The sequence below is a fragment of the Leucopleurus acutus genome (genome assembly GCF_964270905.1).
Source record: "Leucopleurus acutus genome assembly, chromosome: 15".
NCBI lineage: Eukaryota > Metazoa > Chordata > Mammalia > Artiodactyla > Delphinidae > Leucopleurus > Leucopleurus acutus.
In genome coordinates this window covers 20,414,921-20,441,394 of record NC_139157.1, presented here as the reverse complement: position 1 = coordinate 20,441,394, position 26,474 = coordinate 20,414,921, and the positions used below count along the sequence as shown (strand labels likewise).

The 26,474-nt window shown below is 36.8% G+C and overlaps 1 protein-coding gene across 6 annotated transcripts in view; it reads left to right on the top strand.

The window, feature by feature from the left end:
• Positions 1-26,474, top strand: part of UTRN (utrophin) — a gene marked incomplete at both ends in the record, with an annotated part of 495,417 nt that overhangs the window by 219,909 nt on the left and 249,034 nt on the right. For all 6 annotated transcript variants that reach the window (XM_082855593.1, XM_082855592.1, XM_082855591.1 and 3 more), the window contains 8 exons: positions 506-681; positions 4,602-4,737; positions 6,421-6,570; positions 9,874-9,949; positions 15,888-16,102; positions 18,143-18,260; positions 21,392-21,597; positions 24,312-24,466. In XM_082855593.1, coding sequence (XP_082711719.1) covers positions 506-681; positions 4,602-4,737; positions 6,421-6,570; positions 9,874-9,949; positions 15,888-16,102; positions 18,143-18,260; positions 21,392-21,597; positions 24,312-24,466 — 1,232 coding nt within the window. The remainder of the gene's footprint in view (positions 1-505; positions 682-4,601; positions 4,738-6,420; positions 6,571-9,873; positions 9,950-15,887; positions 16,103-18,142; positions 18,261-21,391; positions 21,598-24,311; positions 24,467-26,474) is intronic.

Below are 26,474 nucleotides of genomic sequence, written 5' to 3'. Positions count from 1 at the left end.
GACTTTAAAATATCCTTTCTTAATCCATTGCTTAAAAATTTACAGACCAGTGAAGCAATGTCTCAGTAAAATGCACATTGAGGGTTACTTATATATGGTAGGATGTAATGGTATATAGGGGTAGAGGGTTTAAAATTTTTTTAAGAGACACTTTCCAGCACGTGTATAGAAGATAGGCAATTCACTTCAATCAAACATGATTGATGCTTATGCGTCAATGTAAACAGCAGTGATTTATGTTATTAGGCTGTCCTCTTCCACTCTATTTTGCCTGATGACATTCATGAGAGTGGGTTAGATTTCAAAATAGATTTCATTGAATGTGTTCAATGAAATGTAATTGAAGTGTTAAAAATGCCTTTTTCATATATGTAAAATATCCTTCCAGGGCTTTGTTTCTCTAACACTTAAATTGACACCACACCAATGGTTCCTGGGTGGATTCATTACCTCAGAACAGTTTAGTTTAGAAGTGGAGTTAATCTTGAGTTGTTCTCTGTCACAGGAGCTCGAGGAGGGCATCGGCAGCCACCAGCCCAGTTTTGCAGCACTAAACAGAACTGGGGATGGGATTGTACAGAAACTCTCCCCAACAGATGGAAGCTTCTTGAAGGACAAGCTGGCAGGTTTAAACCAACGCTGGGGTGCGATCGCTGCAGAAGTGAAGGATCGGCGGCCAAGGTGATTTAGCCGTGATAATTCGAGGGCACGGGGTGAAGGTATTTGGGCAGAGCCTTTTGAGATACGACCCAATGAGTTCCAGGTTCTTTTATTGTCTGATGTTAATACAATAGGAGTTTCATTGACATTTAAGACCTCCAATGTCCGTGTTCTGTATTTTTAGGACATTGTCTCTTTCTGTGTCTTTAGGCTGTCTGTAGTCTTACTTTTCTACTCAGATATCATGCATGTCAAAAAAATCTTTGTTTCTCTTTTTCCTGTTTATTATGACATGGCGACTATGTGGCAGAAACTTGAAGTAGGTGGAGGAACACTCTGGACTCCCAGTCTGAAGATCTGGATTCAGGGTCAGGCCTCTCCCTCACTCGTTTCCTGACTAGGCCTCCGGGTCTTCATGAGTAATCCCTCTCACTCGGTAGTTCTTGGTGTCTAAGGGTGTCCTGTATCCTTATGTGTCAGTGCTGAGTACATAGTACAGTTCCTCATTTATGTGACATAATAAATATAATGTATTATTGTGCATTTTTATGTCAGATTATGTTACAATGCCCCAGATTTTATTAGGGTGTCTTCTGATTACAAACACGTTTGATTACCAGTGAATATAGTACTCAACATTACACATATTATTTTATATATTACTGTACAGTTATTTGAAGTTATGTTTTGAGACAATCAATTTTTAATGGATGATTCCTACTTAATACATTTCATCTCATTAATGGCCTTTTTTGGGGGGAGCGGGTTAATGATAGTTTTGGGTTAAAAAGTCCCAGGTAATTTTTTTCCTGCTAATTTTAACTCTGTAGATGATGTATTATTTTAGTGATAAGCTATTGTTATGTTAAAGGCTAATCTAATACTTTATCAAGTATATAGTATGACATAAAATACTGAACTTTGAATATTTGGCTTATGGCTGCTTTTTATAAAATAACATCATCTGTTATTTTTTGTGTTTTGGTAGGAGTCAAATCATAGTTTGTGTGTCTTGGTTGAGAGGTTGCCACGTGGAAGAGACAGGGTTTGGCCTCATTTAATCGTCACTACTCTCTGAGGGGACTGTTTAGACCCATTGTACAGCTTTGGAAACTGAGGCTCAGAGAGGAGAGGTTAAGTAACTTGTCTAGGGTCTCACAGAAAATTAGTGACAGTGCTAACTTATGCTCTTAAATACTTCGCCTGTAAAACTTGGGAAGACCTCAGAGTTCGCTGGCCAAGTTTCCTCCCCTGTGAATGAAAACTAGGATATCTTCTTAGAGGAGTGTCATGAAGACTAAAGGAGACGGTGTTTGTAAAAGTATTATTCTCTGACTATTCGTAGTAAACACGAACGACTAAGGACCTCAGAGAGACTAAGATGAAGAAAATGTTTAAAGGAAAAAATGATCTGATGTGATTAAATGACACATTATTAAGAAGATAGAGTGTTGTCACAGACACAGGGGTGATGGATTGTGGAATTGAGGCATCGCAGGGGAGGGATCCTGAAGCTGGTTTTGAAGCATTTACAGCAAATTTCCATAAATTCCCCTTACGGATGGTCTTGTAGGGAAAAGGCACAGAACAGACAAGGTGGGAGGCATTAAATAGTCTGGCCAGGTAAGAAATCTGTGAAGGTTGGATGGTGAGGAGGCTTCAGGGGACCAGGGGCAGGATTGGAAGCTGAGGTCCCATACGATTTATGTGCCATGGTAGTGAGTCGGCAGGGAGAGTCCTTCTAGCTTGAAAATGATCTGTCTCTCAGGTCTTAAGGAAAAAGATGTACCTGCTGGCATAGTATTAACAATAACTGCAGGAATTCCCCTGATCAATTTCAAATGGCTCTCTGTGGAATGTGGTAATTATTGCTCCTGGGACTAACAAGGTGAAGCTAATACATGTTTTGCTCAATTTTTGGAAGAGGAAAGAATAATGAAAGAATAATGAATCTCCAGCATCTTGTATTTTAACTAAAACAATATTTGTTTTCATAAATTCATGTTTAACTTTACTTCAGGTTGTAATTTATCTCAACTTGGGGCTACCTTGCAATTTTATGGGCTTATTATGTGTACTGTTATCAGTTATTGAGAAACAACACACAGCTCAATTTATTTTTGTTTTGAGTGCCAGTCATTAAATATTTACACAGTTCAGCAACTTATGGTGTTATTCCTTAATGAGCAATTGTTACCTACTGTTTGAACATGAATTTATAACTTGTTTTTACTTAGTGATAACATTTAAAATGTAGATTATATTTAGCTAGTTTGCAGATGAAAATTTTGTGTGACTCAAATATGTCTTATTGAAATTACTTGGTAATGTTAGTTTTCTTCATAGATATATTTTCAAAATACTAAATTAGTCATGATTATGAAACATTGGAAATTTAAATTACAACTTTTTTTTTTGAAACACAAGGTCTATAGTAGTATTTGAGTTGTTTCCAAAGTTGTTATTTAAAGACTCTTCCATACAGAGGGTAAATTACCTGTTTTGGTACTGGTAGTCTAAACAATTTGTACTATTGCTTTATTTATTTATTTTTTTAAATCTTGAAGCAGTGTTTTCTCCTGATGGATACTTAAAAATGAAAACTTGTGATTTTGTAGTGATTGTCATTAATTTTTTTTAATTGAAGAATAGTTTATTTATAATGTTGTATTTTGTGAGTCTCAGGTGTGCCACAAAGTGACTCAGTTTATATATATATATATATATATATATATATATATATTCTTTTTTTATCGATAGATTCTTTTCCCTTATAGGTTATTACAAAATATTGAGCATAGTTCCCTGTGCTATACAATAGGTCCTTGTTGGTTATCTATTTTGTATATAGTATTATGTATATGTTAATCCCAAACTCCTAATTTATTCCTCCCCCCTTTCCCTTATCAGTTTTTTAAACATTAAAATAGTTTATTTGTGATTAAAAAGAAAAAGTCAGCCATAAAAAATGTAAATTCTTATTAGGGATGACATAATGTAATTCATTTAAAAAATTGCTTTCTATTTTTAAACCAGCAGCTAATAGCAGCAGCTATAAAAATGATACCACCACCAAGCTCTAAATAGCTTTCAAAATCTTTCTTAAAAATACATAATCTTGTTTGTCATATGAGTTGTAGTCATATTCTCATCTTTTGACAGATGGTTTATATAATTATAAATGTTATTCTTATAACATTAAAAAGATATAATTGAGGCAGTTTTTTTTATATTCATATGACTATTTGTTTCCTTATAGCCTTTAAAACTTTGACTTTGTTTTTTCTAGATTTTTTTTTAGAACTTGGTGCTTTATTCAAATATAATACTTATTTTAATGAGCTAATCAAATTTCTGTTTTTTCTTGTCTTTCTTGTAAAAGAAAAGAAAATTTGTAAAAGTTTCCCATTCTCAGTATCTTGCCTTGTTCTTGTTCTTTCTTTCCTATGAATAAAGTAGAGTAATAGTTGCAACCTAATGTGAATAATATGTCATATAATGATACTTTTCTATATCCATGGAATACTCATAAAGAATTATGTATTTTTCTTTAATTATTTTAGATAAAGACATTTTTCATGTTTTCTTTTTAAAACCTCCATTATGTTGTACAGTGGTATCTAGCTTAAAATAAGTCCTTTGTATTAAATTTCTATATAGGTTTTCACTATGAGAGAAGACAACATTATTTAGTTTTAATGTTTTTTAATTTAATGAAGGAAGAAATCTTATTCTTATGTTTGCAAATAATCTTTGGTATTGCGGAACATATGTATTACTATTAACACTCATTTACGAATACATATTAAAATAATTAATACATATTAAAATAATTATTTTGTGTGTATCACATATTTAGTCAGAATATCTAATGCAAATATATAATGTTCTAGTTAACTGGATATTTTTTCTCAGTATTTTTCAATAATATAATCTTTTAGGTTAAAAGGAGAAAGTAAGCAGGTGATGGATTATAGAAACAGACTAGATGAGATTATCTGTTGGTTAACAAAGGCCGAGAATGCTGTGCAAAAAAGATCAACCACTGAGCTGGAAGAAAACCTGCAAGAATTAACAGTAAGTGGTTTATTTGTCTCTATATTTGCCAGTGCTTTTTGATGCACGAATATTTTCACTGCAAATAAGATACTGCATGACTGAAGAAGGAAAGGGGAAGAAACTTTGTCCTTTGTGGTAAATGTGGTGAACTTTAAAGAGGAATATCTTTTTTTTTTTAATTTTAATTTTAAAGAGCAGCTGTCATTTTATTCTTGCAGTGGTAAGGCTTCACACACATAAAAGTAATAAGTCATGTGGTCTCAGTATTGGACCAAAGGTTTTTGGAATATTTTAAACAGACATCATCATTTTAGAATATAATAATGCTGGGAAGTATAGGTTTTTGCTTTGGGACTTAGAAGATAATTACTGATTACTATCTATAAAACTGAGTCCTACAAGAAGACTCAAAGTGAGTTGAGAGTAACTCACTGCAGCTTACTATGGACTTAGCATCACGGTTGTATTAATCAAATTTTCTTTGTTGATCTGCAACCAACAAGAATTGTTTATAGTTGTATAGGTATACAACATATAGAAATACATAAAAATATATAGATATGTTAATATACCCAAATATCCATACATTTTTATATCCACAAATTTTATATTTTTGTGCTAAGAATTAAAGTACTTGTAGTAGAACAATAAGCATAATGTGCTCACATTTTTACTAAACAAAAAGAAATTGTGTGTGAGTGTGGATACACACATCTGTGTGCAACAAAGTATACCTAAAAGGATACCCACTAATCTGATAAGAGATTTTTTTCTAAAGGAGTATGACTGAGGTATTGTGGGAAAGAAACTTTTAATACTGAAGAAAAATACATGGCAAACAATTATTAAGTTTTCTTTTCAAAATGTGACAAATACCTAACAAACTTGCTCCTGTCTTATCTAAAAATTTCAATAGTTTTCTTGGAATATGCCTTTTGTAAACAATTTGGGGGCAGTCACAGGGGATGGGACAGTATATTAGGGTAGGTAGAGATAAGATAGAGATGCGTGCATAAAATGCTCCTGTTGTTTCTGGGTTTTTTTTTGCCTTTCATTAGAATAGATATAATTTTATTAGCAAAGAACAGAATGTTAAGTTGTCGATGTAAATATGATATAATATGACCCTGTTAAGAGACAGGGGGTCAGGGGTAGTAGTTCATGTACACACAATGCACACTGAAGGTGGGAGGTCATTCCCAAATTAGTTACAGTTTGTTAAGATAAGTTCAGGCTTCTTAGAAGTTTATTTCCATTTAAGAAATTAAAGGTCCACATTTATAGGGGTACAATAAGTTGCTGACATACGAAGGAGTTCTGTTCCGAGAGCTCATTTGTAAGTCCAATTTGTTTGTAAGTCCAACAAAGTTAGCCTAGGTACCCAACTAACACAGTTGGCTATATAATATTGTACTGAAATAGGTTTATAATACTTTTCACACAGATAATATGTACATAAAAAACAAACACAAAAAATAAAGAAAACATTTTTAATCTTTATAGTACAGTACCTTGAAAAGTACGGTAGTACAGTACAACAGCTGGCATACAGGGGCTGGCACGCATGTTCGCATCTTTGAAAGTTCACAACTTGAAGGTTTATGGAACTTGCTGTATTTCCCAAAGAGATTCCTAATACAGTTCTTGATCTTTTCCTGGTATGACAACCTTTTAACCATACCCCTCTTCTGACTCCTTCAGGACTTAATCCAGGAGATGGATGATCAAGCTGAAAAACTCAAATGGCTGAATAGAACTGAATTAGAAATGCTTTCAGATAAAAGTCTGAGTTTACATGAAAGAGAAAAAATTTCAGAAAGCTTGGGAACTGTAAATTTGACATGGAATAAGGTGTGTGTTAAGAATTACTGCGACGCCTTCCTCATGTTTACTGATTTTGTTGTTAAAGAAGTGGAACCAGGCAACTGTTTTACTTTTACGTATACCCAAATATGCGCACATTTTATTAATGCTTACTAATATTGATAATTATATTTTTTTCATCTGTCATGGATGGAAGCATATGTTCTCAAAGAATACTTATTTTACATGGAATTTTTTTGGCCTAGGAGATTTATACATTATATACTATATTAAATAATGAGTATATATTAGAATTAGGCAATAAAGTGCTAATAACTATACTCTGAAAATGAAAGCATTAAAATAACTTTGTGATGTTCAATGTGACTTTTCACATACGTAGATTTATTTTTAATGATTTTATTCATTCAACACGTATTTACTAGGTTCCACGTGGGATGTAACGGTATGTGGCTACAAATATGACTAAGATAAAGTCCTTTCTCTCATACTGTTAATTTTTTTGCGGTTGAAACAGAGGTAGATAAAGTAATAGATTTCTATATATTTTGGCTTGGGTACATACCATAACAGAGTGTGAGGTCTGTCTGGGACATTGAATGGATATGTTTCTGCCCTGGTTTGGATAGGTCCCATATCAGTCATTTTCCTCCCTCTCTATCCTTTTAAAATGATAGCACTCATTCTATATCTAATGGTTTAGGTGCTTTATTGATCTAGCCTCTCTGCTTGAGACTTACCGTCTTGATGAGTTACTGTTACTGATGACTCACACATCTGTATCTCTGGCCTGGACTCTCTCATTATCTAGACTTCATCACAGCTGCCTGCTCAGCATCTCCACTTCAGTGTCTAATAGGTATCTCAGACTAACATACAAAGTCAGACTCCTGATCTCCACCTCCCTCCTGTGCCTTAGTATACTCCTCCCACCTCAGTTACTGGTAATTACATCCTTATTGTGTTTTATGCCAAAAACCCTGGACTCAGTCTTATGACATGTGAATTATATCTCAATTAAAAACAAACACGTAAACCTTGGAGTCACTATCATCAGCTTCTCCTTCAAAATACCTGTCTCTTTGATGGACGGTTTGAATGGATGGCTAGATGACTAGATACATAAGGCAAATGCAGCAAAATTTTAACAATTGTGCATATTGAGTGGCACATGGGTGTTCCTCGGGCAATTCTTTCAGCTTTTCTTAGGTTTGCGAAATTTCATAAATTTGACCATTTCTCACTACCCCGTGGCCACTAAGTTGTTTCAAGCCACCGTCATCTCTTGTTGTATGATTCCTACAATGGCCACTTCACTGCTCTTCCTGTTTCCTCCTTTTCCCTTTGTCAGTCTCTTCTCAAGAAAGCACCCAAAGTATTTGTTAAAACATAACTCAGGGGCTTCCCTGGTGGCACAGTGGTTGGGAGTCCGCCTGCTGATGCAGGGGATGCAGGTTCGTGCCCCGGTCTGGGAAGATCCCATGTGCCGCGGAGCGGCTGGGCCTGTGAGCCATGGCCGCTGGGCCTGCGCATCTGGAGCCTGTGCTCCGCAACGGGAGAGGCCACAACAGTGAGAGGCCCGCGTACCGCAAAAAAAAAAAACCCAAAAAACCCCCCATAACTCAGTTTAAGTAATTCCCCTGAACAAAGCCCACTAATGGTATCCATCACATTCAGAGTAAAGGCCGAAGTCCTCACTCTGACTATTAGGTTCATCATGTTCTGGCTTCCTGTTATCTCTCTGACTTCATCTGCTACTCTTCTCTCCCTGTGCTGCTTTCCAGACTTGTTGGCCCCGTGTCAAACATGCCAGACTCAGCATGTGCATATTCAGTCAGAGCACATGTATTTATTTAACACAGAGGATGTCAATGGGGATTGTGTAAAATAGGGTATGGTGGTCACTTTGGGAGCACGATGTTAGATAGAGCCAAACCTTCCTTTATCACAGGACTTCACATAGATTTTACACTAATTATGTGAATTGCGAATGTCTAAGACGAAGCAATGCTTACTCTGTAGAGAATTTCAACAAACACATTTTAAGAGATACTAATCTGAGATATTTCATTCATTCATGCTTTTATTCATTCACTTAATAGGTTTCTACCAGACTCTCATTTTATGCCAGGCACCATTTTAAGAGCTAGGAATACAGTAAAGAGCATGAAAATGCTTCTAACCCAAAGAGCTTATTGTGGGTGAGACAAGTAGATAAACAGTTATAAGAAAGAGGTATCCATGGGCACATAAAGGTAGGGCACCTACCTGGCTTTGGGTGATAACCGTGGAAGATTTTGTGGAGATCATATCCAAGCTAAGATGATAAAAGATGAATGAGTATTGGTCAGATGGAGAATGGAGGAAAAGGCATTGCAGGTAAAAGAAGCAGTAAGTGAAAGGGGTCTAGAGGGGACAGAGAGTGAATCTGGGTCCTGGAAGTAGCTCAATATGAATTGGAAGGACAAGAGATGCTTGCAGAGACCTGGGGGCCTCACCATGCATCACAAGGAATTCAAGTTCCGTCTTGAAGCTATTTCACCACCTTGAAAGCAGTGGGAAACTGTTGATGGGTTTTAAACAAGTTACATTTTGAAAGATCACTATAGCTGCACCACAGAGATGGATGGAGCGAACCCAAGGATGGATATGCTTAGGACATCAGGACATCAAGTAACTCCTCTGAGCAAAGCCCACCATCCAGATCAGGGTAACTGATCTGGAAAAATAGTTAGAGTCATTAGACAACTTTGTGAAGAGAGTGTCAAGGAGGCAGGTGATGAATCCATATTTGGACACGTCTGAATGTACAGTTGACAGGGAAAGCTGGACTGAAGATAGGTTTGGGGGAGTCTTCAGCCTCTTAAAACTCCGCGTGATAAGTGAAACCATTAGAAACCAGGACCCAGGGAGAGAGGCCAGTATCGAGGGTTAGAAGACCAAAAATCCTACCCTGTAGAATGTTGGTATTTGGTGGGTGGGCAGAGGAAAATGAGCTGGGGAAGGACACTTAGAAGATCAGTCAGAGAGGTGGGAGTAAAATCAAGACTGTAGAATACTAACAAAATTCAAGGGAGAGGGAGTGGCAGCATTAAATGTTGCAAAGGGGCAAGGCAGTTAAGGACTGGATGACATTCTTGATGCTGGTGGAGCTGGGGGTCAAGCAAGACTGCAGTGGATAGTGGTTAGTGAAAGTGGACACAGAAGCTTAGGCACTGAGGAGGAGGAAAGCGGTGGCATTATCATTTAGAAGAACGCTTCCTCTTCAGAATATATAATCGTCTTTATTTATATACTATCCTTCTCTTTCTGTTTGGCCTGATGCTCTAGATTTGCAGAGAAGTGCCTAGTGCGCTGAAGGAACGCATCCAGGAACCCTGTTCTGTTGCTCAGACAAGAATTGCTGGTAAGATACAGTTTATTTCTTTACAAAATTTTTTATACATAACAAAATTTTATGATTACGAGCATTGTGTATGAATTAGAAAAACTTATTTAAAAACACAATGCACTTGAGATTTCTTATTCTGCTTTCAATCATTTGAAAAGAATATCTTCTCTAAACACAAGACATATTTCACTGCCCAGTGTGTGCAAGGCATTCCCTCTCATGGGAGGTGAGACTTTTAGCCTTTCCTGGGACCAGAGTAGAACCAGATGCTGCTGGAGGCAAGGGAAGAGGCAAGGTGAGGACACTGGAAAATAGTTTTCCAGGGACATTTTGAAGTGAACAGTTCTCCTAACTCGCTGTCCTGATTCTGTTCTTATCTTACCACTCCTCGATAATCTGTTCTTCTGATAGCAGCTGAGTGATGCTTTAGAAACAGGTTTGATGTCACTCCTTTGATTTCAATCTTTTAATCACTTCCATCATACACAAGTGAGTTCTACAGTCTTACCATGGTCCAGAAGACCATGCATGATCTGTCTGCTCCCTGTCTCTGTAATCCCATTTCTTATCACTTTTTCCTTTGTTCATTCTGCCTCAAACACACTGGTCTTCTTGCTGTTTCTAACATGCCAAGAACATTTCCATTTATGGTCTTTGTGCTTGCTGTTTCTTCTTTCTTTCTTACCCAAATGTCCTTCCCTCAGATATTGCATGTTTCACACACTCACTTCGTTTGTTCTCTTCTCAAATATTCCCTTTTTAAATGGGCCTTTCTTGATCTGACCACGCTATGTCAGATACATCCTGTCTCTCTCCAAGATACATCCTGTCTCTCTCCAGCTTCTTGCATTGGTTTTACTTCGTGGCGTATATCCATTCACCCCCACCAGAATGCAAACTCTGCGAGGTCAAGGGCTTTGTCTTACACATTCCCATACCTGTAGCATCTAGTCAAGTGCTTTGCACATTGTAGGTTCTTAATAGATATTTGATGAAACAGTGAATGAATATTTAGGTTGTTTTCAGTTTTTTAAAAGCACAAAAAGTGACAGTGAGGATTGGGCAGAATGATGTATGAGCTATTCTCTAGGGTATGTGGTGGTGACTCCCTGGGGTGATCGTGGTGAATACAGGCAACTTTGCTTTGCTAGCTGCTGCCTAGACTAGTTGTTCCAGGTTACCCTTCCACCAGCTGAATGTGAGGCTTCTCATTGTTCTACGTTGTTTCCAGCGCGCCAACATTTTATTCCCAGGACTGCTGTATGCCTTTTAAAATTATTGATTACCCCCAAAGACCTTTTGTTTGTGTGAGTTCTGTCTATCAATATTTACCTAATTAGAAAGTAAAACCGAGAGATTTCAAAAGTTATTTGTTTGTTAACTTGTTAAAATAACAATAATAAAAACATTCTGTTAATAAAATATATTTTATAAGATATTAACATAAGAAAGTATATTTTCCAAAACAAAAAAAAATTAGAAAAGTGATATGACATTACATTTTTGAAAATCTTTAAATTTCTGCCATAAGAGAAGACACCTGGATTCTTGTATCTGCTTCTTCATTCGCTCTATTGTGATATCATACGTCATGTAGCCTTGAGTAAAACGCCAGTCTACATTTGAGAAGGAATGAGCAGGAAGAGGCAAATAACTTATGATGATGATGATCGTAGTTTTGGCATCCACACCCCTTGGAAGGGTCTCTAGGGACCCAGAGCTCCCCAGACATCACATTTGGAACCTGTGACCTGTGGAGATAGGACACTTCATTTTAATTTGTGTTTCCTCAATTACCTGTGTGCTTGAACCTTTTAAAAATATGTTTATTGTCTTTCTTATTTCCTCTTCTGTGGATTGTTGGTTGATTTTTTTTTTTTTTTTAAGAAACTGCTATTTATTTATTTATTTATTTATTTATTTATGGCTGTGTTGGGTCTTCTTTTTTTTGCGTTACGTGGGCCTCTCACTGTTGTGGCCTCTCCCGTTGCGGAGCACAGGCTCCGGACGCGCAGGCTCAGCGGCCATGGCTCACGGGCCCAGCCGCTCTGCTGCATGTGGGATCTTCCTGGACCGCGGCACGAACCCGTGTCCCCTGCATCGGCAGGCGGACTCTCAACCACTGCGCCACCAGGGATGGGTCTTCGTTTCTGTGCAAGGGCTTTCTCTAGTTGCGGCAGGTGGGGGCCACTCTTCATCGCGGTGCTTGGGCCTTTCACTGTCGCGGCCTCTCTTGTTGCAGGGCACAGGCTCCAGACGCGCAGGCTCAGTAGTTGTGGCTCACGGGCCTAGTTGCTCCATGGCATGTGGGATCTTCCCAGACCAGGGCTCGAACCCGTGTTCCCTGCATTGGCAGGCAAATTCTCAACCACTGCGCCACCAGGGAAGCCTGGTTGATGTTTTTTTTTGAGTTTGAAAAAACTACTTTGTTACTAATTCCTTGTCTGGAATGTGCATTGCAAATACCTTCTCCCTTAATCTGTGGCTTTTAAAATTTGTATTTGTGGTACTATTTTCAGAATTCTTAAACATTAATAATCTATTAATAGCTTTCCTTTTTGTGATTTATTTTAGAAATCCTCTATTACTCTGAAGTCATAAAGATATTCTTCTATATTTTACAATTTTAGTTTTCATATGCAGGTCCTTAATTCCACTGAAAATTAATTTTCCTAAGGTACGTGTGAGGTCAAAATCTGTCCCATCATCTTCCCGCTGCAGCCATGGGTCACCACTTTTCCCAGCATCATTTATTGACCAGTAAATTCCTCCTCATTGATCTATAATGTAGTCTCTGCCAAGGTCAGGCTTCTCTGCCACCTACGCACTGTGGCTGTTCTCTTCTAGTGGTCTGTTTGAATGTCTGGATCTGTAATACACGAGGTTAATCATTCATCATTAGCTGAGTAATACAACTAAATATCTGGTAAGGCATGACCCTCCATCAAAAATAAAATGTTTTGACTGTTCTTGGCCCTTTTCTTTCCTATGTTAATTTTAAAATCAAAATTTGAATGTATAATTTGGTCAAGTTACACACAAACCTGTTGGGATTTTTTTTTATATTGTGCTGAATTTACAGATTGACTACATTTTTTAGAAAATTATTTAAGCCTCATTTAATATACCTTATGCTAAAGTGGGTCTAGATAGATCTAATAATGAATTCAACCACCTCTTGTATAAAAACTAAAGAAAAACAATTACCAGTCTCCCACTGTTCAAAATAAGACAAAAACATACAAACAAAAAATATAGAGAAAATATATATCAAATCTTTGGAGAAGACAAGAGTAAGTTCTGAGAAAACAGTCCCCCAAGACAGATTTATGGATTTGCTCAACTGAACTTCGTTAACATCTATATGATAAAAAGAAAACAAATTAAATCCTAAAATAGAAAGATTGTTTTCAGCAATGTGACGGGGTTTATCTTTCTTGCATAAGGAGTTCATCCAAATTGATAAGGAAGCAGGTAAAGAACACATACAGTTATAAATTATACCATATTTGATTACCAAACATGAAGAATATTTATCCTCACTGGTAACCAAAAGGACGTGAAATGAAGCAATGGTGAAAGGTGTGTGTTTATCCGTAGAGATAGAATTTTGTGTGGATGCAGGATGCTCATAAGTTCCACACACTGCCGGAAGTCTAAATTTCCAACTTTTAAGGAAAACAATTTGGCAATCAGTAGTAGATACATTAAATTTTTTCATATTTTTTAACCTAGTATTTCTGTTTCGGGAAATTTCTACTAAGGTGGCAATCAGAACTGTAAAGAATATACAAAAAGATACTTGTTGCAAGATCTTTTTTTTTCTGGTTTTTGTTGGGTTTTTTTTTTGCACGTTTTTTTTTTAATTCAACAAATATTATTGAGCACCTACTATGTGCCAGGTGTAGTTCTAGGTGTCAGGGATTCATCAATAAATACACGTAATAAATAAGTGAAATACATCTATATTGGAAGAAAAATAGAGGAAGTGTAAGAGAGACTGTACCACTGAGGTTGGCCGTGGAGCACATGAGGAAATCAGGTGTGCTGAGAGGATATTGAAATTTTAAAAAGAATATCAAGAGACCTCATTTAGAAGATGATAAGTAGGCAAAGCCTAAGAGCAAAAACACTTTTGTTGAATTTCCTTAATATTATTCTTTATGTTCTCTGATGCAGTGTTGTGATAGGAATTTAAATATCCTTGACAGATGGCTATAGCTGCACCTGTGTTAAGTTCTATGCTTCTTTACACCCAGTTTTTTTCCAGTTTTATTGAGAAATAATTGACATACATCACTGTATAAGTTTAAGGCAAACAGCATGATGGTTTGATTTACATGTATTGGGAAGTGATTACCGTAAATGGATCATCTTCTCATATAGATAAAGTTGAAAAAAGATAAAAGGAAAAAAAATTCTCCTTATGATGAGAACTCATAGGATTTACTCTCAACAACTGTCCTATATATCATACAGCAGTGTTAACTATAGTCTTCATGTTGTACATTACATCCTTGGTACTTGTTTATCTTGTAACTGGAAGTTCGTACCTTTTGACCACCTTTCTCCAATTTCCTCTCCCCCCACCCTTCACCTCTGGTAACCACAGGTCTGATTGACCTCTTTTCCTATGAATTTTTTTTCTTTTTAGATACCATATATGAGATCATATGTATTTGTCTTTCTCTGTCTGACTTACTTTACTTAGCATAATGCCTTCAAGGTCCATCCATGGTGTCTAAAATGATAGGATTTTCTCATTTCTTATGTCTGAATTATATGTATACATTTCAATACTAACCCCTTATCAGATATACGGTTTACACATATTTTTTTCCCTATTCTGTGTAGGTTGTCTTTTCACTTTGTTGTGTTGATGGCTTTGCTGTGTAGCAGCTTTTTAGTTTGATGTAGTCCCACTTGTTCAGTTTTGATTTTGTTGCGTATTCAAAGAGTGAACACCATGACCCAGGTCAAGGAGCTTTATTCCTGTTTTCCTCTAGGAGTTTCATGGTTTCGGGTCTTACATTTAAGTCTTTAATCCATTTTGAGTTAGTTTTTTGTGAGTGGTGTAAGACATGGGTCCAAATTTACTGTTTCATGTGTGAATGTTCAATTATCTTAGCACCATTTACTGAAAAGACTATCTTTTCTCCATTGTATATTCTTGTCAAATATTAGTTGACCATATATGAAAGCTCTTTTTTAAAGTAAAAAAGTTCAGGAGTAGTCTAAGTATCCAGCTGTAGGAAAAGAGGTAACTAAAAGAGACTATATAACATAGATTGTTACATAGGTATTCACAGTGATGTTTATTAAAAGGGACAAATGCTCATGTTGTAAAGGGAAGTGAAAAAGAACAGAAAATTACAAATAAGATGGCTTTACAATTAAAGCAAAAACATCTTGACAAAATAAAATAACATTCCTAATTTTCTCATGGTTGATGTAGTTTTTATTTTATTTTCTCTTGATATCAGCATTAGTTACTTTTGAGTTATTGCTGCCCTAGAATATGGTGAGACGGTGTGTTTAATTGCCATTATGGCAACCAAAAACATATAGATAATTCAGGAAATGCCATTGCTATTTCAATATTAAAAAATAAAAACCGGGCTTCCCTGGTGGCGCAGTGGTTGAGAGTCCGCCTGCCGATGTAGGGGACACGAATTCGTGCCCCGGTCTGGGAGGATCCCACATGCCGCGGACCGGTTGGGCCCGTGAGCCATGGCCGCTGGGCCTGCGCGTCTGGAGCCTGTGCTCTGCAACGGGAGAGGCTGCAGCGGTGAGAGGCCCGCGTACCGCAAAAAAATAAAATAAAATAAAAACCTCTTTCAATTGTTTTACTTAAACTAAATTTTACATAAATACACATACATGTCACCATTACATCACCACAGTCAGATTATCCTGCTGTGTTATTGATACTTTGCTACGTTTTTTATTTCAGCTCATCCCAGTGTCCAAAAGGTGGTGCTAGCATCATCTGCATCAGATATTCCTGTTCAGTCTCCTCGTACTTCAGAAATTTCAGTTCCTGCTGATCTGGATAAAACGATAACAGAACTGGCCGACTGGCTGGTGTTGATCGACCAGATGCTGAAGTCCAACATTGTCACTGTCGGGGATGTAGAAGAGATCAATAAGACAATCTCCCGAATGAAAGTAGGTACCTAGTGTAAAGGCTTGTCATGGAAACACCAAGATCTGTTCGGATCACTTTTGTTTATCTTAAACTCTGGGAGAATGAGCTTTAAAAAATTCTTGACCTGTCAAACAGCCATCCTGGGCTAGCTCTGATGAGTAAAGCTTTTCTTGCATTTGTGCTGTTTTCGTAAGAACAGGTTTAACCATGTGAGCTGTAGAGTCACTGTATTTTTATGATCTAAAACTGGTATCATAAATCCAGCCACATCAGTGTAATTGTAAACTGGTGTTACATTTAATGCCTAGTGTCATGGAGAATAATTTGTTGAAGTGCCTTTTCAACTTATATTTCATAATGAGCTTATTTGTTTAATTGCTGACATCGTTAAGTGAGAATCTCCTGACTATAGTTTTATTTCTATACATATGCCATCTACTATCAATTTGTAAAGTTCTTTTTTCCACATTCAGTGTGTTTTTGGTACTGTTTTTGGTACTGGGCTGTGTGCTGTCTAGGGATATTGAAAAGAATATACCAGATAGAAACTGGGAATGAACCATGAAATAATAACAGCTCTTGCTAAACACTTACTAAGTGCTTAATGTATGCTAGGTATTTTTCTGAGTATTTTACATGTATTATTTCATTCACTTTAATAATCTTGTGAGGTAGGTATCAGTTTTATTCCCATATTAAAAACATGTGTGGCCAGGCACAGTCTAATAAAAGCTGCGGGACAGGTACACGCCACCTGTAAGGGGGAGCCAGAATGAGGAAAGGGATTACATCCACAGTGAACGAAGGCAGACTACATGGGATTTTGACATTTAGAGACAAAATAAATGGCATTCCTTGTATAGGGACCAGGGTGAATAAAGACATGAGGTGGGGAGCATGAAGGATATTGGGTCAAGAATTGTGCAGGAAAGAGGTGTAGTAGGAAGTAAGAGAGCAAAGGCAGCTCAAGTTCACATTGTGAAGGAGCTTGTAGACCACGCAAAGCTCTTCGGACGTTTAGTCTGTAAGCAGTTGCCAAGCATCTTGTTTTTCCCTTTTTCTTTTGTAAATTGTGGCTGGAGACTGATGATAACAATGCTCTGCTTGAGTAAGAAGACTGGGAACTGTGCAAGAGATGCTTAAAACAAGGAGAAAAGCCTTTGCTGAGGGGCTGAGATGATGCTATTGCAATTAGCAGAAATCAGGAACAGAAGAAATGGAATGTGGATGAGGGTTTGATTGATTTAGTTTCAAATATGTTGTGTTGAGAGGCCCTTTTGCCACTTAGAAGGAAATGATCAGCATTCATTGAACTGTCTCTTTGCGATTCAGGATTAGAAGTTGTGAATAAGCCATTTAGAGATAATATTTGACACTGTAGGAATAATTGAAATCTGAAAAATTAGTGAATTCGCAGAGGAAGAGCTGGGAGAGAATCTTTGGAAATTGTGTTTTCTAATCTTTAAGGCTATTAGTTCTATACTTAAAACACACCATTTTTCTGATATTGCTAACTTTTCTCCCATATTTATTAGTACCAAGAGACACAAACTTTCTAGAGCAGCAGTTTTTCATGTCTAAGATTATTTAATTTGCAGTTATTCCAATTAGGATTTTTCTAATACTTTACCTCCATCCCTGTAGATGCCGTTAATTTATGTTCATATCTGATGTAGGACAGATATGCAAAGCATCAGCTGAAGAAATCACTACTGATGTTTTGAAAGCACTGTTTAGTTTTCAAAGAGATTTTCTTCGTTTAATTTCCTCAGAGTTGATATAGCTGAACTGCAAGCATTTTATTATTTCTTTTTGTGAAAATAAAAACACAGAGAGGTAAAGTGCCTTGCCTGGTGATCCAGGCGATAAGTGGGAGAGCTGAGACTTGAACCTAGGACCTCTGACTTCAATTCCTGCACTTTCTCCACTACATCACTGATGCATCACTATCTCTTGTAGGAGGAAAACAACAAGTTTGATGTCAACACACCAATTTTGCTTTGTTACTATTTTATCATATGGCTTATTAATCTATTTTAACAATCATTTTGTCTTAACAGATCACAAAGGCGGACTTAGAACAGCGCCATCCTCAGCTTGATTATGTTTTTACATTGGCACAGAATTTGAAAAATAAAGCTTCCAGTTCAGATGTGAGAACAGCAATCACAGAAAAATGTAGGTTTTTAAAAAAATTATATATCATCATTCACCTTCCCTGAAAATGGTAACACATACCCCCACACACATACATTTTTGAAGATTTTTCAACCAGAAATTAATATTATTTGATAATTTGATATTTGATACTCTATTAATAAAATAGCTTTCCCTTGTTTTTTATTTTTTGTGAACATTGTCATAATTCCTTTATGAGTTCCTTAAAGTATTAATATCATTACTTTTAAGTAATTACTGATACATTGAAGCTTTTTTCTTTTAAGTTAGAGTTTCTTTTAAAGGAACCAAAAAATACAAAAGTTAGAGAAACCCATAGGAATGCAAATCAATTCTTCTGTTATATTCACTGAAACCAAATCTTACCGTGTCTCTTAACTCATCTTCTCAAAAGTCATTCCAAAAATATTTATTGAGCAGTTACTATACACCTGTGTGCCTGGCACGAAGTTGGGAATACTTTAGTTAAATACAAAGTAAAACAAAACAAAAAGTAAATACAAAACAGCAACAACAAAGTTCCCTGTTTCAAATTTGCTTTCTGGCTTAAAGGCATCCGTTAAATCTGTATGACATACCAAACAAAGTCAAAATTCTCAAGAATGACACATAGGGGCAATCACTGTCTGCTTTCATCACTCCCTTTCTCTCTTTAGCCCTCAGCACTGTCTTTAACTGTTCTGTATTGTATATATTCTTTAAAATGCCCTGACATTTCTTAGTCTCCTTACCTTTATTCACATTTTTTTCTTCTTGGCCTCTCCCCAGGTGAAATTCTACTAAGCAGCTAAAATATCACCTCCTTTGTGAAGTCTCTCCCACCCTCTTTTAGTCTCTGGTGAACTATATTTTCTGTCTTTAGTTCCTGCTGTGACCTTTTCCCCCATAATTTCGTTGTAGATCTCACAGTTAATTCTCTCTCCCCTCCATAGACTGTAAATACTCCCCTTTTTGGCCCTGAGGCCTCCCCCAGGGCCCAGTACCAATTAGTTCCTTAATAAATATTTATTTGTGGCAGAATATAAACTGGAAGGTATTTTATTACCTAGTCTAATATTTCTGAAGGAAAGTCAACTATTCCCCCTATAAAAACTGTTTTGATTTCAAAATAAATGTTGCAGCAACAAGGTTATTATAAGAGATGAGTTAGCAGAGAACTTTTAGTGTGTCACAATATTGGTTTATTTTTACTAAGTAAGCCATTTTCTTTCTTTCCCCCGTTTTTATAATTTTTATTTTATTTTTATTTTTTTATTAACTGGTGGATTGCTTCTGCCTATCGAACTTTGGAGTGACCCTGTTTCCCATCACATGGCAAAGGAGCGTCTCAGCTTTGGTGACACCAAACTATTTACAAAAGCTTCTCCACTTTGCTTTTTCTACCATCTTTTGTTTTTTCCTCCACCCCTCCTCTCTGTCCAAAGTTTGCTTTAAGGTTTTCTTCTCCCGAATATCTTCCTTTTTCAATTTAACTCCCTCTTTTTTTTTTTCCTCTCAATTTTTTCTGGTATAGAGGCTTCATGGTCCATATCATTATTCGTTATATGAAAAACCACCCTCAGCCAGAGGGTACTACCAATAGTAACTTGCTTTTTGCACTTATTTCCAATGAATAGGATAATTTGCTTATCTTTTATGGTAAACCTCTGATACTTGCTGTCACTTGATATCTTTAGTTTTATTTGTTCAGTATTAAAGGATTCTGTTAGTTATAGTTTATGTAACTTTGTAACTGACAAGTAAACCATTACAATAAATTTTCCCTCTCCCTAAGTTAAAACGTAAGCAATTTATTTAAACTGTTGGATAAGACAGCATAAAATAATCTCACTGAACAATTTTTTAGAATTATTATACATAAGTATAATTTACATTTTTCTGAACAGTCTTAAACTGATAGCTCTTATGGTTTACTATAACCCAGTATTGTTTGAAGAATTTTACCGAAAGGTCTCATTATGACCTAGCTGCAATGTTTTTTTTGTTTTTGCGGTACACGGGCCTCTCACTGCTGTGGCCTCTCCCGTTGCGGAGCACAGGCTCCGGACGCGCAGGCTCAGTGGTCATGACTCACCGGCCCAACCGGTCCGCGGCATGTGGGATCCTCCCGGACCGGGGCACGAACCCGCGTCCCCTGCATCGGAAGGCGGACTCTCAACCACTGCGCCACCAGGGAAGCCCTGCAATGTTATTTTTTAGTTAAATTCTTCTTGGCCTGGTACTTAACTATAGCCCTTCAGTCTTTCTGGCATACAAGGCATCTTCTAGAAATTTGTTTCTAACTTTCTACCTACTTATTACGAATGGGTTGTTGAAGATATTTAAAGTTATTGCTTACTAGTACTTCAGTTCAAATCATGAATTGCCCCTGAAGTAATTAATCAAAAGTTTAAGTTTCCTTAGATTTCTTTTTCCTTGACACATGTTAAAAATACAAGAGGAAAGAAAGTAGGGGAGAGAAAAGGAAAAGAGAAAGAGACAGAAAGAGAGAATGAAAGAAAGAGAAATAGAAACAATAAAAAAGAGAGAGGAAAAGAGCCAATATGGATTTTTTTATAATAAAAAACTGCTGAGTACCTAGAACTTGAATCTAATTTACTTTTAGCACTTCTCTTGAATATATAAAAACACTTCCTTTTAGAGAGGTTTCATGCTACAGTAAAACAAATGTGAAAAGTATTCTTAAGTATTTTATTTTCTTTTAAAATCAATACTTCCTTAGAGGATGACAAATGACTGTATCTTTGGTCATAAAGTTCTATCATAATGTACTGTTAAAATCTGCCTTCTTCAAACCAGGTTCTGTAAATATAAATTAGGTAGGAATTTATTTTCTTTATAATTTTTAGTTTGTCAGTTTATAATAGTCAGTATCTTTATTGTGAGATATTTTAATGCATTTAAAATAGAGTTTAATTCAAGATTTTTTCTTCAAGGATGGTTTCAGAAATATATCAGTCATACAGTGTGGCAGACATAATAAAATTCCTTTCAAATGTATGTACCATTTTGCCTCCTTTCTCTTTTCTGTATATAACCTTATTTGTGATGAATTTGGTATCAGGTATTTTTTCCCTTTCCTGATAGTTACTTTCTGGGATTTTTAAAAATATATATAATGCCTCCTCCAGTGGAAAAGGTCAAGAACCAGTGGGATAGCACCCAGCATGGTGTGGAGTTAAGACAGCAGCAGCTGGAGGACATGATTATTGACAGCCTTCAGTGGGATGACCACAGGGAAGAGACGGAGGAGCTCATGAGAAAGTATGAGGCTCGCCTCTATATTCTTCAACAAGCTCGAAGGGATCCACTTATCAAACAAATTTCTGATAATCAAGTAAGACTCATTAGATACTTTCTGGCATTATCAATTTGTGGGATGTGCTTTTTTTGTTCTGTTGCTAACTGTAATTTTTAGGACCCTTGTCATAATGTTTTCCCAAGTGCTTAGAATGTACACTGAAATTTATATAAAGAATTTGACCAGGAAGGTTTTTGAAAAATTTCTGGAGGCATAACAAATAGAAATGTACGTGTATCCTAGATTTATAGCTCACTGACTCTTTGCAAATGGAACTTACCCATAAACCAGCATCTAGAAAGAAAACATTTTCAGGATCCCAGGAACCCTCCTTTTGTTCCCTTCCATATCTACCCTGAAGGTATTTTTTTATTTATGAAATCTCCTGAGACTTTCATTTGAGGGCTACTGTAGTGAACAAATCAAGTATTAAGTAAGTTTAGTTTCTTCTAATACCTTTATAACCAAACCGTTTTATCAATATCATCACAGCAGGTACCTTTTTTGTGATTAGTTGGATTATAGAGTTGATGATATTGAACACTTATGGTATTTTTAAAGTGCTATTTTAAATCTCTACAGTCATAGAAAATATTCTTGAGTTGGAGGTTATGGCTGTTAGGTTATACTTTTGTGTAACATTTATTTACCCTTCAGATAGCCTAAATGAAAGTGTACACTTGTGAAGAATATAATAAAGGATGTATGGGAAAAATCTCAGACATGAGAGTATGTTTTTATTCTTCAGACATGTAGGCTTTCCATGGTCACAACTTAAAAAGCAAGTGGCCAAGTATCCTGGTTTCCTGGATCATTCTCTGTGTTTATGCTGTCCGCTGATTTGTCTTCACCAAAAGACTCAAAAGTAATAATCAGCAAAGCTCCTGGACACTTAACCAGAGGAATACAGTTAAAAGTGATATCAGTGTTTCAATCATCATATTCAGAATATTCTTTTCTTTTTTTTTAATACATCCTAATTGGAGTATAATTGCTTCGCCATACTGTGTTAGTTTCTGTTGTATAACAAAGTGAATCAGCCATATGCATACATATATCCCCATATCCCCTCCCTCTTGAGCCTCCCTCACACCCTCCCTATCCCACCCCTCCAGGCGGTCACAAAGCACCGAGCTGATCTCCCTGTGCTATGCGGCTGCTTTCCAGTAGCTATCTATTTTACACTTGGTAGTGTATACATGTCGATGCTACTCTTACTTCACCCCAGCTTCCCCCTCCCCCCCGTGTCCTCAAGTCCATTCTCTATGTCTACGTCTTTATTCCTGCCCTGCCACTAGGTTCATCAGTACCATTTTTTAAAAATTAATTAATTAATTAACTTTGGGTTGCATTGGGTCTTCGTTGCTGCGCGCATGCTTTCTCTAGTTGCGGTGAGCGGGGGCTACTCTTCATTGCGGTGGCTTCTCTTGTTGCAGAGCACGGGCTCTAGGCGCACAGGCTTCAGTAGTTGTGGCTCAAGGGCTCTAGAGTGCAGGCTCAGTAGTTGTGGCGCACCGGCTTAGTTGCTCCGTGGCATGTTGGATCTTCCCGGACCAGGGCTCGAACCCATGTCTCCTGCATTGGCAGGCGGAATCTTAACCACTGCGCCACCAGGGAAGCCCTGTACCTTTTTTTTTTTTTTTTTTTTAAGATTTCATATGTATGCATTAGCATACGGTATTTGTTTTTCTCTTTCTGACTTACTTCACTCTGTATGACAGACTCTAGGTCCATCCACCTCACTACAAATAACTCAATTTCATTTCTTTCTATGGCTGAGTAATATTCCATTGTATATATGTGCCGCATTTTCTTTATCCATTCATCTGAGGTATCACCTCACATGGGTCAGAATGGCCATTATCAAAAAATCTAGAAACAATAAATGCTGGAAAGGGTGTGTGGTGAAAAGGGAACCCTCCTGCACTGTTGGTGGGAATGTAAATTGATACAACCACTATGGAGAACAGTATGGAGGTTCCTTAAAAAACTAAAAATAGAGCTACCATATGACCCAGCAATCCCATTACTGGGCATATACCTGGAGAAAACCATAATTCAAAAAAGAATATTCTTTTCTAATCAGCAATGTAGTTCTATTCTGGAACTTTAGGGTGGATTTTTCTGCTAGTCGCTACAAAAATCATTTTAAGAACATTCGTTTGTCATTTAGATTTCATGGGGAGTATCTTGATACAAGAGCTCTCAGAGGTGGAAAAAAATTTATCAAGGAACCAATGCCTATGGACATACAGCATCAATTTAGTTTATTCAAGCAACTCTCAGTAAACCTTGCTTAGCTACTGGATCCAGCCAAGCAGTTAACTTTGTAAACAGTGATACACAGTGATCCAGGGATAAGAAGACTTCCATGTTGTTGCCCTTTCCATATCTTCAAGCACATATAGAGGAACTAACTCTATAGTAAGCTCATTCCTATAAGATACATGTTCCTGTAAGGATCAGATATAGCAGTAGGAATGAAAGAAGACAACTGGTTTGAGGAAGTAAAACATATCAAAGGAGAAAAGACAGTAATCTTTTAATGTTATCTGCTATGTACCTGATCACTTTCACTTCCAGAATTATTTTTGTTTGAGCTTACATGCAAGAGTTTGTTTTATAATTTGCTTCCTTCTTTTGATATCTGTGTCTAACACATATTAAAACCTACTGGAAGGACCAGTGTTTTGGTCATACTTGTTATTGAGTGATCCGGTCTAACAATTACATCTGAAATTACACCTTAGATGTTGCTTCAAGAACTGGCTCCTGGTGCTGGTATCGTAATGGCATTCGATAATGTCCTGCAGAAACTGCTGGAGGAATATGGCAGTGATGACACGAGGAATGTGAAAGAAACCACGGAGTACTTAAAAACATCATGGATCAATCTAAAACAAAGGTAATGCTAAGGCCCTGGCAGCTGTATGTATGTATGTTGTCAAGTTGATAATTTTTTTTTTTTTTGCGGTATGCGGGCCTCTCACTGTTGTGGCCTCTCCCGTTGCGGAGCACAGGCTCCGGACGCGCAGGCCCAGCGGCCGTGGCTCACAGGCCCAGCCGCTCCGCGGCATGTGGGATCTTCCCAGACCGGGGCACGAACCCGTGTCCCCTGCATCGGCAGGTGGACTCTCAACCACTGCGCCACCAGGGAAGCCCAAGCTGAGAATTTGATTGCTCTGGCTTTCTCATGGAAGCGTGTGGAACAGGTCACATATTTTATTATTATTTTTAAATTTTCATGCTGTACTGAGTTAGTATTATCACACTTAGTAGAGAGTGTATATTTATACATTGGGTACTTGAATTTCTGCAATGGAATTTTTCCTTGAATGAGTCTAAACCTTGCCCGTGATCATTTTGTGTGTTCTGATTTTCTTATGCCTCTTGAGTACATTTTGTAGTACTCTGATGGTAAGGAACACTTAGGTATTACAGAGGCAGCAGGGTAATGTTATCCCTAACGGTAATTAAAGCAGTGTGCTATTTGGTCAGGTCGTCCTCGGTTTTGTCTGAGAACACATGGATCCACACTAGCTCCTGAAGTATACTAAGTGTATGTTGGGCTTCAACTAACTTACTGTCTTTTCTTTTCATTACTCTATCTCGTCAGTAAATTTGGAACAGTCTAAAATAGCATACGTGTTTATAAGAGAAATTTTCCTGTCACTTGAGCATCTAGAATTTGAGGCACTGTAAACAATGGTTAGCATCCTTTAAGACTGCATATCTATATTCATCATCCGTAAAACACTGTTTGCTTCCTGCATAGTACCGTGAATACCTGTGTCTGAATGAAATTATGGTTTCACACATCGTGAATATTCAGATGCAACTGCCTGAAAGCTAACTTGATATCAGAACCACATTTATTTTGCAGTGAATAAAATGGATAATATCAGAACACTTTATGATATATATTACTGGTAATAAAGTATAGACAAGCATGTAGTAATGGTTTGATATGGAGGTATTTTGTACATTTTTAGAATGTCATTTTTAGTTAGAGTCTCTAATGTAAATTTGGGGAAACTCAAAGAAAAGAATTATGAGTCAGTATGTGAACATGAATGTGTTGCTGCATATCCCTAGGATTCTGGAGAATATAAAGACAAGGATAGCAAATACAAAACTTCAAAGTGTTTAAAGCAGAATATAGTTATAATATTGGTCTTTCTAGCATTTTAGTACAACTGCTTTTCTCTTGTTGTAACAGGTAATTTGGATATAGTAAGAATCCCAAAACTAAGGCAGGGAAGAGGAGGAATTAAAAACAGCTTTAAAGTACAAATTTCTAGTTACAAGATAATTTCTGGGGATGTAAGATACAGCATGGTGATTATAGTTAACAGTACTGTATTGTGTATTTGAAAGTCACTAAATCTTAAAAGTTATCACAAGAAAAATGTGTAACCATGTGTAGTGATGGATGTTAACTAAATTTACTGTGCTAGTCATTTTGCAATATATATATATATATATCAAATCATTGTTGTACACCTAAGGCTAATACAGTGTTGTATGTCAATTATATCTCAGTTAAAAAACCCAGCCTTAACATTAAGAGAGATCGTCCTTAAGCATACTTTATCTATGTGTTTCCACAAATTCCGTCTACTGTAAGAATTATGACTTTGTTTTTATTTTAAACAATACCAGAAAAATTGATCACTTAGGAATGTGTGGCCAGCTTTATTTAGCAACTCCAGTTCTTTTTTTGCTTTTACTTTGTAAATATTTTAATACAGCCTACAGCAGTGGTTAGATTAGATGGAAGAGGCAATTAAAGATGAATTATATTCCAGGGTGATCTTTCATTTATGATAGCTAAGACAACCACAGTGTTCCAGTTTTATGGTAGTTACAAGTCATTGTCTTTATTCTATTTTCTTTCTGCGTTTTAGGGGAAA